We start from the raw sequence: 14,153 nt of genomic DNA, 5'->3' as shown, positions 1-14,153 counted from the left end.
CTGCTAGCACAGAGGTGTGAAGGCAGTGATGGTACATGCCCTGAATCTAGTTGCTCTTCAGGATACAAGGGACATAAAGTTCTTTGTATACCCATGTGAGGCTTTGTTATCTGCAAAATTGCAACAAAATACCTTGCAAAAGTTTTCTGCATCCTCCACAAATATTACATGTAAGTTTTCATAAGTTGTGTATCCGTATTTCATGAATTCTGTAATGCTTGCAAACAAGGCAAACAATGTATTGCTTCAATATAGTAAAATCCACGTCAGCTTAAACTGTTTAGACTAATTTAATCTGATTGACCATTCAACATTAAACTAAACTACAATCATCAGTGCTGTTCAGAAAGTCCTGTTTTGCTTTGTATAAATGACCTGTCCTTGACTCTAGACTCTTCTAAATTTGTTTAAAATTTCCATCTCTCCAAATGCCAACATTTTTGAGATTGGCAACCTATATTCACCATGATTTATGTCATGCACACCAAACCTCAATTAATAAATAAAATTAGCAAAGGGGGAAGGCAACCTGTAAAAAAAAAAAAAACCAACAACAAACTTGTTCTGTAGAAGAAAAAAGTTACAGCTGGAAGAAGCAATTGGAACTGGCTAGGCACTTGAATTAAGCCAGTTGTGTCAGCAAGGAATAAAAGGAGTACTGCTCTTGGCCCATATTGCTGGCTTTCCTAAATGGGCAGTATCTAAGTTACTTCTTCAGCAACTTCTTCAGCTGAGCTACATAGGCAAGCAAACCTCTGATCAAAGCTAGGCCAAGAACAGTATTTCAAGACCTGGCCTGTTTGCACCAAGCAACTGTAATGATGTTCAAGTTACTCTGGTCAAACTTCTTTTAAAGAAACTTTTGGCATATTTCTAATATTTCAGTATCAGGAAAAATGGGTTGGGTAAGAAAAAAACTGAAAAGAAAATAAAAACTTACCACCCAAGGCCTTTTCCTCTCAAGCATCTCAATTAAGTCTAGATGGCGCTTGCGCTCATGGTATCTCTCAACATCTTGCTTGTATCGTTCAACCCTCTGTCTCATTTTCTCCAAAGAGTTAGTTTTGTCTCTGAACAAGTTCTGTAAGAATATAAATTTTCATGTTTTACAGTATCTACTTTGTGAAAACACTTTTCAGAAATAGTCCACACCTCAACTGTACATTAAGCAGAAATCTAACACTAGGGAGGTCATTTTAGTACAGTAGTAGAGGGGAACAACCCAACTACGAATAGTTGTACAGCTTTTTCAAGTATGTTTATCACATAGTTTCTGTGAAAACAAATCTAATTTAAACGGAAATCTTAATCTGAAGAAAATACTTTAATTTTTAAAAATACATTTCCTCAGGAAGTTATTGCCTACACCTCAAGCCTCTATTAATCTAGACATTTCTAAACCACTATAACTGGGTTTGATAAATACAAGGAGCAAAAATGCTTGTGAAGTATCTTGCAGAGATCTCTAACAGAAACATTAAGGTTGGTATTTGAATGTAGTGTGTGTGAGTGGAAATGCATGCGTGCGCACAAGCACAAGAAGAAACAGCAGAACAAAGGAGTAAAAGAATGGCCTGTTTGGCTAATGACAGACACTGTTCCCATAACACTGTTCCCAAGACACTATTCCCAGCAAGGGACACATTATTTCTGCAAAGATTACTAAGCCTGCGCTCTGGTAACATCACAGTACAACTAAGTGTAAGGGAAAGACCCTGCGTCCTAAAAGCACAATGGCAACAAGGTTGCAGCTTATTGCATACACTATCCCTTTTCCTCTTTGTTAATATTCCAAACCAGAAAAAACAGGTAGCAGGCAACAACTTGTCCATAATTTATGGAAGTTGAAGTCAGGAAGATTAAAGCAAAAGACCACCCTGTAACAGCTGATGACTTGTAAAAGATCTGTCCAGAAAAGATGTTACCAGTCAAGAATCCCAAAGAAGTTACAAGTACTTGACAACAGGCATCCCTTGTCCTCTGCATCCAGACCGCTTGCTCATGTGTCTTCATGATAATGAGCATGTGGGTGTCAGAGTGAATGAATTCTGAGAAGGGTAAAATCAACTTACTGCAGACTTTGTAAATAAAGATCACCACCTAATTCTCTAAGATCTCACATTAAATTTTATTATGCTAATTTCCCTATAGTCACTGCTCTCTCTAATGTGCTTGTTTACCTCCAGTTCTCTTTCCTTTTCCCTAAAGTTTTTCAGTTCACAGTGAAATTGGTACATTTCTGGAGGACCGACAGATTTTTCAGTGGCTTCAAGCAACTCAATCTTACTCAGTTTTGCAAATTCTCCAACTCTGTCCTACAAAATAAAAAAAGTTACAGAAATACAGTATTAGTTAGAACAGTGCAATACAGTAATACTGGATTTAAATACCGCAACTTCTCGTGACTATCACCTGACTTACAGTTCTATGCCAGATAGCTCTGGCACAGTTAAGCATAGGATGATCATCTTGTAGCAACCAAACCCTCCTAAACATTTGTAAGATTTGATATATGGTTTTCTTGGAGCTGTTCCGGAATGATTCAAGCTTAAACCTTAGCTGTTCTTGGCTGCTTGGCAGCTTTTGAGGGTAGCCGTTGAGGACATGGATTGGTTCATTATTTTTGAATTGGCTATCGTTCTTCTGAACAAGACAGTTTAGTACAATTAAAGCTTTTATTCCACTGTATTCTTAATATTGGTTCTCAGGCTGCTGAGGCTACACCTTCCCAGTATAAATACTATGATCAACTAAAAAATTAAGCAATGTAGAAGATAATATTAAGGCTGGCAGCCAAGGGCATCAGGAAGCATTGCTGCTGTCCAAGGCAGCAGAAGAGCTCAAAACTCACCGAGGCGATCAGCTCCAGTGCCGGCACGTTCCGCAGCGGAGCATGGGATCATGGCGTACAGGGGGGTGTCTTGAGCAGGGGAAACCCCCAGAGAGCAAGGAGACCTGCCAGCTCTCAGGAGGGAGAGCTGCTGATGAGGCGTGGGGGGGGCCAGGACTAACGGCCATCGCCCCCAACTCCCACCAAGGGCAGCCCACCACCAGAGCAGGTGAACAGGGCCTGGCCCAGCAGCTGGCGCAGGAGGGCGCCTCGTCAAAGGAGGGCATTCCACCGGACGAGTGGAGAGGCTTGAAGTCCACACAACCCAGCAGCCAGGCACCGTTCTGTGACCACCTGCGCAGGCCACGGGCACCCATCCTACCTGACCCTCAAGGCGGAATGGTGGGCACTCACCCGACAGCAAAGGCTGCAGCTCTGGCTGGGGGGTCTGCACCATCTACCCCAGTGGTGGCTGATGCCTCAACCCAGACGGAGCTGCTGGAGGGAGAGGCTGCAGTGCAGACCTCAGACTGCAGGAAGTGCCTAGACCTTTCTCCTGGGGCAGGGACAGGCAGCAGACCTGCCTGCAAAAGGTGTACCCACGTGGAGGACCTCCTGCAGCAGGTGGCTAAGCTGCAGTAGGCAGTGAGAAGGCTGTGTAACATTAGGGAGGCTCAGAAGGGCTTAGATAGCTGGTTCCAAGTGCAGTCTGCAGGGGACCCACAGCCCACGGCCAAACAGCCAAAAACTCCCCCACCAGCACACACACAGAAGGGAGGGGGGCCAATAATGCACAAGAAGGGAAGCCTGCAACGGCAAAGACCAGCAGGAGGAAGGGACTTCTACTGAAGCCTGAGATGCCCTTGCAGAACCCCTTCACCGCTCTGCAGACTGAAGAGGAAAGACCCATCACATCAGGAGAGACGTTGGAGCTGAGTAAGGCAGACCGATCTGCTCCCCGTGTAACAACCAGCACAATTAAGAAAAGGCGACGGGTGATAGTAGTAGGCGACTCTCTTGTGAGAGGTACAAAGGCACCCATCTGCCAACCCGACGCACTCTCTAGAGGGGTGTGCTGCTTACCGGCGGCTCCTATCAGGGATGTCACCGAGAGACTACGAAGCCTCCTACAGTACACCGACTACTATCGGCTGCTGTTGTTTCACGTGGGCACCAGTGATACAGCTAGGAACCGTCTGAGGAGTATCAAGGATTACAGAGCCCTGGGAGCAGCCGTAAGGGACTCTGGAGCACAGGTAGTTTTTTCCTCCATCCTCCCAGTCAAAGGGCAGGGGTTTGAAAGGGCCAGTCAAATCTAGTGAATCAACAAATGGTTATGGGACTGGTGCCACAGCCAGGGGTTCAGCTACTTAGACCATAAGACTCACTTTGAGAAACCTGGTCTACTGGGGGCTCCAGAGGGGGTCCATCTGCCAGAGAAGGAGAAGAGCATCTTCAGCCATAGGTTTGCCAAGCTGGTGGAGGGCTTTAAACTAAAGTTGCCAGGGGAGGGGAACTCAATCCATCCCACTCCTACCAGTTTGACACCAGTGCCAGCAATAGATGCCCAGAGACTGGAGAGGGATCACACGTCAGCAGTAGAGCACCTGAAGAGCAGCACAAAGAAATTCCAGCCACTCCAGCAAGTCAGCTTCATCGGGGGCCCAACTTAAATGCCTCTATGCAAACGCACATAGCATGGCAAATAAATAAGAGGAGTTAGAGGCATGCACACACATGCAGGACTATGATCTTACTGGTATCATGGAGACCTGGTGGGATGGCTCTATGACTGGAGTGTTGGAATGGAAGGATACAGGCTCTTTAGGAAGGACAGGCAGGGGAGACAAGGAGGGGGTGTTACTCTCTGTCAATGACCAGCCGGAGTGCATGGAGTTCTGCCTGGGGATGGACAAGGAGCCAACAGAGAGCTTATGGGTCAGGACTAAAGGGAGGGCAGGGACAGGTGACATTATTGTGGGGGTCTGCTACAGGCCACCCGACCAGGAAGACCAAGCAGATGAACATAGACACATAGGAGCAGCCTCACGTTCATAAGGTCTGGTCCTCATGGGAGACCTCAACCACCCCAATATCCGTTGGAGGGACAACACAGCAGGGCATAAGCAATCCAGGAGGTTCCTGGAATGCATTGATGATAACTTCCTTCTCCAAGTGATGGAGGAGCCAACAAGGAGAGGTGCTATGCTGGACCTTGTTCTCACCAACAAGGAGGGGCTGGTAGGGAATGTGAAGCTGAAGGGCAGCCTTAGCTGCAGTGACCATGAAATAGGAGAGTACAAGATCCTTAGGGCAGCGAGAAGGGCATGCAGCAAGCTTACTACCCTGGACTTCAGGAGGCTAGACTTTTGCCTCTTCAGGGACCTGCCCGGTAGAGTACCATGGGATAAAGCCCTGGAGGGAAGAGGGGCCCAAGAAACCTGGTTAATATTCAAGGATCACTTCCTGCAAGCTCAGGAGTGATGCATCTCAACAAAGAGGAAGTCACGCAAAAAGCACCAGGAGGCCTGCATGGATGAACAAGGAGCTCCTGGACAAACTCAAACACAAAAAGGAAGCCTACAGAGGGTGGAAGCAAGGACAGGTAGCCTGGGAGGAATACAGAGAAATTGCCTGAGCAGCCAGGGATCAGGTTAGGAAAGCTAAAGCCCTGATAGAATTACAGCTGGCCAGGGATGTTAAGGGCAACAAGAAAAGCTTCTACAGGTAGACAGAAGCACGATAAAAAGTGATAAAAGGAAGACTAGGAAAAATGTGGGCCCTCTCCAGAAGGAAACGGGAGACCTGGACCTCCAGGAAATGGAGAAGGCTGAGCTACTCTTTGACTTTTTTGCCTCAGTCTTCACTGGCAAGTGCTCCAGCCACACCGCCCAAGTCACAGAACGCAAAGGCAGGGACTGGGAGAATGAAGAACAGCCCACTGTAAGAGATCAGGTTTGAAACCATCTGAGGAACCTGAAAGTGCACAAGTCCATGGGACCTGATGAGATGCACCCATGGATCCTGGTGGATGAAGTGGCTAAGCCACTATGCATTATATTTGAGAAGTCATTGCAGTTGAGGGAAGTTCCCACTGACTGGAAAAGGGGAAACATAACCCCCATTTTTAAAAAGGGAAAAAAAGAAGACCTGGGGAACTACAGGCCAGGCAGTCTCACTTCTGTGCCCAGCAAGATCATGGAACAGATCCTCCTGAAAACTATGCTAAGTCACATGGAAAATAAGGAGGTGATTGGTGACAGCCACCATGGCTTCATTAAGGGCAAATCGTGCCCCACAAATCTGGTGGCCTTTTATGATGGGGTTACAGCATTGGTGGGTAAAGAAAGAGCAACTGACGACATCTACCTGGACTTGTGCAAAGCATGTGACACTGTCCTGCATGACATCCTTATCTCTAAATTAGAGAGACATGGATTTGACGGATGGACCAATCGGTGGATAAGGAATTGGCTGGATGGTCGCACTCAAAGAGTTGCGGTCAATGGCTTGATGTCCAAGTGGAGAGTAGTGATGACTGGCGTTGCTCAGGGGTCAGTATTGGGACTGGTGCCATTTTAACATCTTTGTCAGCAACATGGACAGCGGGATTGAGTGCACCCTCAGCAAGTTTGCTGACGACACCAAGCTCTGTGGTGCGGTCGACATGCTGGAGGGAAGGGATGCCATCCAGAGGGACCTTGACAGGCTTGAGCCGCGGGCCCGTGTCAACCTCATGAAGTTCAACAAGGCCAAGTGCAAGGTCCTGCACATGGGTCAGGGCAATACCAAGCATAAATACAGGCTGGGTGGAGAATGGGTTGAGAGCAGCCCTGAGGAAAAGAACTTGGGGGTGTTGGTTGACAAGAAGCTCACATGATCCAGCAATGTGCGCTTGCAGCCCAGAAAGCCAACCGCATCCCGGGCTGCATCAAAAGAAGTGTGACCAGCAGGTCAAGGGAGGTGATTCTCCCCCTCTACTCTGCTCTCATCAAGATCCCACCTGGAGTACTGCATTCAGCTCTGGGGCCCCCAAAATAAGAAGGACATGGACCTGTTGGAACAAGTCCAGAGGAGGGCCATGAAGATGATCAGAGGGCTGGGGCACCGTTCCTATGAGGACAGGCTGAGAGAGTTGGGGTTGTTCAGCTTGGAGAAGAGAAGGCTCCAGGGAAACCTTATAGCAGTCAGCAGTCTTCCAGTACATAAAGGGGGCCTACAAGAAAGCTGGAGGGGGACTTTTTACAAGGGCATGTAGTGATACGACAAGGGGTGATGGCTTTAAACTGAAAGAGGGTAGGTTTAGATTAGATGTAAGGAAGAAGTTCTTTACTGTGAGGGTGGTGAGGCACTGGCACAGGTTGCCCGGAGAGGCTGTGGATGCCCCATCCCTGGAAGTGTTCAAGGCCAGGTTGGATGGGGCTTTGAGCAACCTGGTCTAGTGGAAGGTGTCCCTGCCTATGGCGGGGGGGGTTGGAACTAGATGATCTTTAAGGTCCCTTCCAACCCAAACCATCGCATGATTCTGTGAAAACCAAGACTGGAGTGAAAGGTATGCTTGCCATTGCTACAGTGGCAGAGAGCAAATAAATGAAAACTTTCAACACAGTAATATTCACTGAACTGACATTTATGTACTAAAGAAAAAAAAGCTGTTTTAAATACAAAAGTTATGTTGGCAGAGTATGCAGAAAGTTCTACTTTAAACAAATATTGTGATTATGTAAATGAAAAAAAATCCAAACAACCCAGAATATTTGTTTCCTCATTATTAGCTTTCTAAATTCTAGTGTTTTTCAGCATGCTTTCTTGAATGCACTTCTCCTTGAATAGAACAATAAACCCATGGTTGGCTAGGCTCTGGTAACGTTTCCTTTTACTGCCACCCCTTACGATCCATGTGAACTGGGAAGGTCTTAGTAAGGAACCCGCCATAACTTTTTTTTAAGGTGCAATTGTGAGGCAACTTAGTTATCTGCACAGAAATCCCGACATAGCTGAGCATGGATTCAGATATGGAAACTGCTTGTAGTATTTGTTAATCTTCTCTCTCCTTTAGGATGTATTTTCCGTCAGGATGATTTTACTCTTACGTAATTTGATCTTAAGTATTTTTAACTCCTACACTACATTCAAGAATCTGTTGAGCCACAGACATTACCAAAAAGGCTCTACTAGCAATCTCTGCTGCAACTGTAGAGTCATTTAGTAGGACTGCTTTTTGCTTTTTGGAGAAAGAAATCCAGACAACTCTTCCCCTTCTATAAGATCTCAAGATCTTATAAAAATTTCCCTGCAGATTTTTTGTTTAAGAACATCCCTACAGCAGCACAGACAAGACAGAGAGATACCACTGCTAGTGCTGCTACTCAAACACCAACATGGGGAACATCAGCAGCTTTCCTTTCAGTGTCAGCTGACAGCATGTACAAAACTGTCACACAGTGCCTCCTTTCTTTCAGCATCACACCAGTATGGCTACCTCATCCCTCTTCATTCTTTGTGCTGTCCTGTTAAATCGCTGAAGTGCTACAAAAGCTACGCAGCAACAAAACACTCTCAAAACACAGCACTCCATTTGTAGCCACTGCCTTTCAAAATTCCTTCATACCTGAGGAAGAAACTGGCACAAATTGTCCACCTGGATGTTTAAGGCTGCAATCTGCTCTTCTACTGTTTTCAGGGTTGTTGGTTTTCTGTTGATAAACCATGTTGATGTGTTGTTCACCACTTGAATCTCACGTGTGATAATGATGTTGTCAGGTGTCTTAGCCCTGATCAATAAAAAGATGTGTCTACACTTTTGAGAATATACAAAGGTTACCAAGTGCCAAAATATGTTAAGAGTTACGGTATTAAAACTTTTAACATAAATTAACTGCACAGTAGCAGCACATTCACATTTTATGCTTCAGAAAATGTCCAGTACTTCAGTGATGAATTAATCTCACATGGAAAACATCAAGAATATCTGCAAATCTTAACTCAGAGGAAGTTATTTATATAAATGACATACTCGTGCTGAATGTGGGGGCTGGAACCAGATGATCTTTAAGGTCCCTTCCAACTCAAACCATTCTATGGCTCTATATATGAACCATTTAAAAGTTGTTACAGATGAGAATAGTTTACATAAAAGTGTACTTTTTTATATGACATTTATAGTAAGTTTTAAAATCTGTATGCAGGAGGTGCACAGTAACACTATGCCTTTAAAGTAAAAAATATTAGTGTACAGAACTACATCTATAGTGTATATACATATATACTTTCTATTTGGGATTAAAAATAGTATCGTACAGTATGAAAAATACTAATTTGTTTTCATTTTCTGCTTTTAAAGAACAGCAAGGATGCATCAGTTGGCCACTTAGTTCTCTAGCTCAATACTTACCTTCAAAAATTTAGTCTGGTTAAGATGCATCAATAATAAATGAGCAATGAGACAGTCATAAACTCTTGAAATTTTGGTCACCATTTTGATTCAGAAATTGTCTAGTGTCTGTTCAGTCAGCATATTGTTAAACATGGAGGATAAGGGCTCATAACAGTTTGGAGTCTGTGTACCTCAGGAGACTTAAGAATAGAGGTCAAAGTAGAAGTGAGTAATTCAACAGCTTCCAGTGTTTGCAATAAATGCCATAGGGATATGAGCCTACTTCTTGAAGACTGTATGATTATTTCCTCACAAGTATCCACTACCTTATTTTAATATACCAGAATCCCTTCAAAAGACCTACAAAGCCATGCTCCTTTCTTTCATCAAATTAAGGACTTCTTAGTACTATAACTCTTGATTTTAGTTACAATCCAACAGCCAAATTCAATCAAGAGAGTGCATGCTTATAGAACTCAAATTTTAAAATTTCTGTCAAAAAGCAATCTTCTGCATCATTGGTCTCTCACCCTAGATGTTGCATTTAAATATCTTCTACCAATTAGACAAAGAACTGAATTACATTGCAACCACTACAGTAAAAATGCTAAGTCTTCACATACTGCAAGTCTCTCTTCAGACTTTCAAGTAGCATCGGGATGTATCTATGTTGAAACAATCACACCATCTACCTGAAAGACATCCTACCTCCTGACCCATTGCCTGGCCACTCTCCAAAGAATGTCTTGCTTGATCACTCCCATAAGAACAAAAGTGCATAAGATTTTTTCAAAGACCTGTTCCAGTATATCTTTTTTCCTTAACACAATCTTTTTATACAACCTGGTCAGGGTGGCCAACTGTTATACAAATTAACTTAGGCTCTGAATCAGTTGATTAGTTCTATGTTATATTTAGCTCAGGACAACAGATCAGGTCAAGGCTTATCAAAACCACCTATGCTGTTGCAGCTTCATGTTAAGATCTCCACAAAACCCACGCATTTAGGAACTCTACTAGGACAGTCACTCTTTAGTTGGCAAAAAAAAAACACTTATAGGAAGCATGTAATATTGCCCTGTGACCACAAGTTACTGATGGAATTTTACAGAGCAAGTCCAAATGACTTTCAGTTGCTCTGTTTTGCAAAAGCTTACCTAGAAGACTGCATTAGCTGGAATTAGTCGGATCTACTTTTTTTTTTTCTTCTTTTGTTTCAGTATGTGATGTTTTCAGTAAGAATGTGGAGGACCCCCTCATATCAGCATTATAAGTATAAGAAAGTGAAGGCAGAACATTTGGTTTTAAAATTTAAGACTTTTTTTTTTTTTATTATCTTTAGAAATAATTTCCAACCACTACGTCATGATGGTTGTACTGACTCTATCAGAATCATCTGAACCTTAAATGTAATCAAGTGATAAAACACACCATATACATCAATCTTTATCTATATATTCTTTGTACATCGAAACAAGGTAAAATGCTTCAGAAAGCGAAACAAAGACCAGCCATCACTGCTTATTTCTTGCATGGTAATTATTTAACCTTAAAATTTTGAAGTCTGGGTAAAAAAAAAAAGAAAAAAGTAAATCACCAGCTTAAAGACAGACCTCTGTACACCAGATTTTTTTTCACAACTTTATGAATGACTGTGTGGGGAAATAATCTAATTAAAAATGCATGAGGAAATACATTTTATTACTTACAGTTCAACTTCTACTACACCTTTCAAGCACCCCTGCTTTACGAAGAGACCAACCTACAAAATTAATTATAGAAGTTATTACTGCAAAATAACAGTGTATTAAAATGTAATCTCTTACAAAAATATCTATTTGCATAATAGAGTTGCTGTAATGGGATATTTTATTGAAAACTCACAATTAAAAACTAAAATTTATTTTGGATAAGTATTACTTAAAAATAAAGGAAGACACTATTATCTTCCTCATCAACTAGCAGCATTAGAACTTCCTCCACAAGTTAACAATTTCTGGTCAATTTCAACCTTCAAAACTGAACAAATTATAACCAACAGATCCACAGAGACAAGAATTTCTCATGAATTCAGGGAACAAAGGCAATACAAATGAAAGACATTGCCAAATATCTGTACTAATAGAACTGCAAATTCTAACAGTATAAAAATACATAAACATGAAAACCCAATAAAAATACCAACATACAGTGCTGCCATGCAGTCAATTTCCATACTTATATTTGCTCAAGACTGAGCTGCAACCAGAGAATATGTACAAACATTTAGGTATCCAGATTCAGTGCTCCAAAGGTTTACTGAAATATATTCCATCCAACCAGAATATCCAAGAAAGCAAGGGCAAAACTTAAAAATTTGACAATACAAACTTCCTATTGTAATGTCAACACATGATCTCTTGGGATCAAAAAATGAAAATAATAGTAGAACAACCCAAAACAATCCAACTTCCATTTAAATCAAAGATCAATGGCTCCATGCTTTTAGATAAATTCTCAGACACACTAAGGATATATGTTATTTCTACAGGTTCTGTACACTTGGAAATTTAAGTTAGACTTTTTTTTTTTTTTCCTCCTTCAGTTGGTATTTCTGATCAAATGTTATTTATGCATTAGGTGGCATTTCCGTTCCCCACTATGGAGGCTTAGACATCTTCAAATATAACCTCTAGTCTGCTCAGGTTCCAGTACAATTTAGGTGCTTCCATTCCATAATTCAGCCAAGACAAGTAGTTAAGTAAGACAAAACCCCTTTGGTAAAAGCCTTCATCTCTGGACCAGGTTATTCTACAATTTGGACACCTTTTTATAAAAATAAAGCAAATCAAGGAAGACAGTCTTTTTCCCCCTCCTCTGCTGAGCAGGGCTTTTAATGAAATTCAGATTAAACATGAAAAATACGAAAGTTCATAGTTACCTTATCAGCTCGCCCTATGAAAGAAGGTTTTCCAGCCAGTCCCAGGCAGATAGCACAAACAATGCTTGACTTTCCTGTTCCATTAGCACCTACAATCATGTTCAGGTTGGGTCCTGGACGTACTTCACACGTGTCATATGTTCTGAAAATCACAGTAATTTTTTGAACCTTACAAACAGTATGTCACCTTAAAAAAAATTTACTTGCTTAAAAACACTTTATGATTATGTTAAATGAGACAGATAATTTTATCAAATCTAGACTCAATCCTCCAATACTGTTTTGTAAGAAAATGTCAGAGTGAAAACTAACACTACAATAGAACACTGTGGAATACATTCCTACCAGCCAGAGTACTTAGAACAACTTTCTTCATAACAAATGGTTATAAAGAATGAAATCCAACCACATAATGACAATTTTTATTGACCTTAGTAGGAAATCATATTATTTTACATATTTAAAAAAAAAAAAAAAGAAAGAAAATTGACTGAATTCAGTCAAGTCTGTTACATTTAATTCCAGCTGCACCGCAGTCACAGAAGGAGATTCCACTCATCTAACCTGTACAATGTACTTGGGTCTTAAGCTCTGCAAGAATTCTGTGGAACTCCGTATTGGTACATCACTGCAGTAGCTTTCTTGAGTTACAACAACCTAAAACGTTAGCCTGTTATCACTGATTTTTTTTTAAATTGTATTAGACATCTTTCATCATGTGCATCCAGCATGCCTAGTGCAATAGCAACTACAGAAAGTGACCAAGCCCCAGCATGCAAATTCAAGACAAACAACTAATGTTGGTATGATCAGTAAGATCCCAAATTCGTAATGAACTTCACCATTTGATGTTCTGTTCCCGCACTGTACCAAACACACAGAGGGAAACTGAGACACTAACACCAAGGAAGAAACAGAAAGCAGTTAATGGTAACACAGTAACATAATCCACGTACTTCTGGAAGAGAAGGTATTTGAACCCTTGATGCTGAGGCTTAAACTACTATATTTGAAGCTTCATTTAGATCTGTAGCGTGACCCGTGAACTACGCTACTCAGAACTGTTTTCAAGGCTGACATGGAGCTATCAGCATACCAGTCACAAGAAAATGGCCTGAAAACTTCTACTAGCAACTGCAGACAGAACAGTATTCCCAATACAGAGAGGCTGGAGAAAGCACATACAAAAGATAACACCAAGGCCAGTCCTTGCTGCCCTGTGAACATCTCCTGCACTCTCCCCTCCTCCACTGCTTGACAATCAGCTAACTGGGAGAAAAAAATGCATGCAGAAGCTGACATGGACAACAGGAACCACCACCTTAGGGGATGAAGGGCCGACACGACCACCACTGGGGAACGCAGCCCCACGGAAGCGACACTGCACTAGGAACCTACAGGATTCGTAATCCACAAAGCAGGTCCTCCCCGCTCTCAGCGAGGCATCACCTTCCGAGGAAAAAACGTTTCACACACTCCGTCTTCCAACCCCAACTCGCCTCGGTATCCAAGGCCTTAATAATGCCCCCTGTTAACCGAGCGTGACTCCTCGCTCCGTGCACCACGGCGGAGAACGACAGCGGCGAGCGCGTCCCTGCCTCGCCAGCCCGCTGCTCCAGGTCTGGCCTTCCTGTCTTAACTGCCAGCTCCCGAGCCCCGCACCCACTTTAAAACGGGACTGAGAGGGGGAAGGAAGCCGAAGCCGCCCAAGCGAGCCACCGACCTCTGAGGCGGCAAGGAGTTCACGGCCAATGGCCGCCGCTCGGCCGCCGCTACCTGGGAGGAGAAAGCGCCCACCGCTCACTCACAGAAAGTTCTCCATTAAGACCCTGACGATGGAGCCCTCGACGAATTGGGGGCGCGCCGCAGAGCTCCTCACCGCCCGCTGGCTGCCGCCGTCGTCGAGCTGACAGGCGCCCAGACTCCATTTCCCCGCCGCCGCCATCTTCCCCCCCCTCAACCCCCCGGCAGCGAGGACGTGCCCGCGCCTCGCTCTCATTGGCGGGAGGGAAACGGCGGGCAGGTGA

The 14,153-nt window shown here is 43.3% G+C and overlaps 1 protein-coding gene across 2 annotated transcripts in view; it reads right to left on the bottom strand.

The window, feature by feature from the left end:
- The window catches only part of SMC5 (structural maintenance of chromosomes 5), a 53,270-nt gene extending 39,184 nt beyond the window's left edge, over positions 1 to 14,086 (bottom strand). The window contains exons 1-6 of one of the 2 annotated variants that reach the window (XM_052777165.1): positions 13,935 to 14,086; positions 12,127 to 12,268; positions 10,916 to 10,968; positions 8,442 to 8,604; positions 2,181 to 2,315; positions 941 to 1,081 (exon numbers count right to left, since the gene is read on the bottom strand). In XM_052777165.1, the coding sequence (XP_052633125.1) occupies positions 941 to 1,081; positions 2,181 to 2,315; positions 8,442 to 8,604; positions 10,916 to 10,968; positions 12,127 to 12,268; positions 13,935 to 14,071 (771 nt within the window). In that variant the 5' untranslated portion in view covers positions 14,072 to 14,086. The remainder of the gene's footprint in view (positions 1 to 940; positions 1,082 to 2,180; positions 2,316 to 8,441; positions 8,605 to 10,915; positions 10,969 to 12,126; positions 12,269 to 13,934) is intronic. The other variant, XM_052777166.1, reaches the window with a different exon arrangement.
- Between the last annotated feature and the right edge of the window lie 67 nt (positions 14,087 to 14,153).

Source organism: Harpia harpyja, chromosome Z (genome assembly GCF_026419915.1).
Source record: "Harpia harpyja isolate bHarHar1 chromosome Z, bHarHar1 primary haplotype, whole genome shotgun sequence".
Lineage (NCBI taxonomy): Eukaryota > Metazoa > Chordata > Aves > Accipitriformes > Accipitridae > Harpia > Harpia harpyja.
The sequence above is the reverse complement of the archived record's forward strand: the minus strand, read 5'-3'. Positions and strand labels throughout refer to the sequence as shown.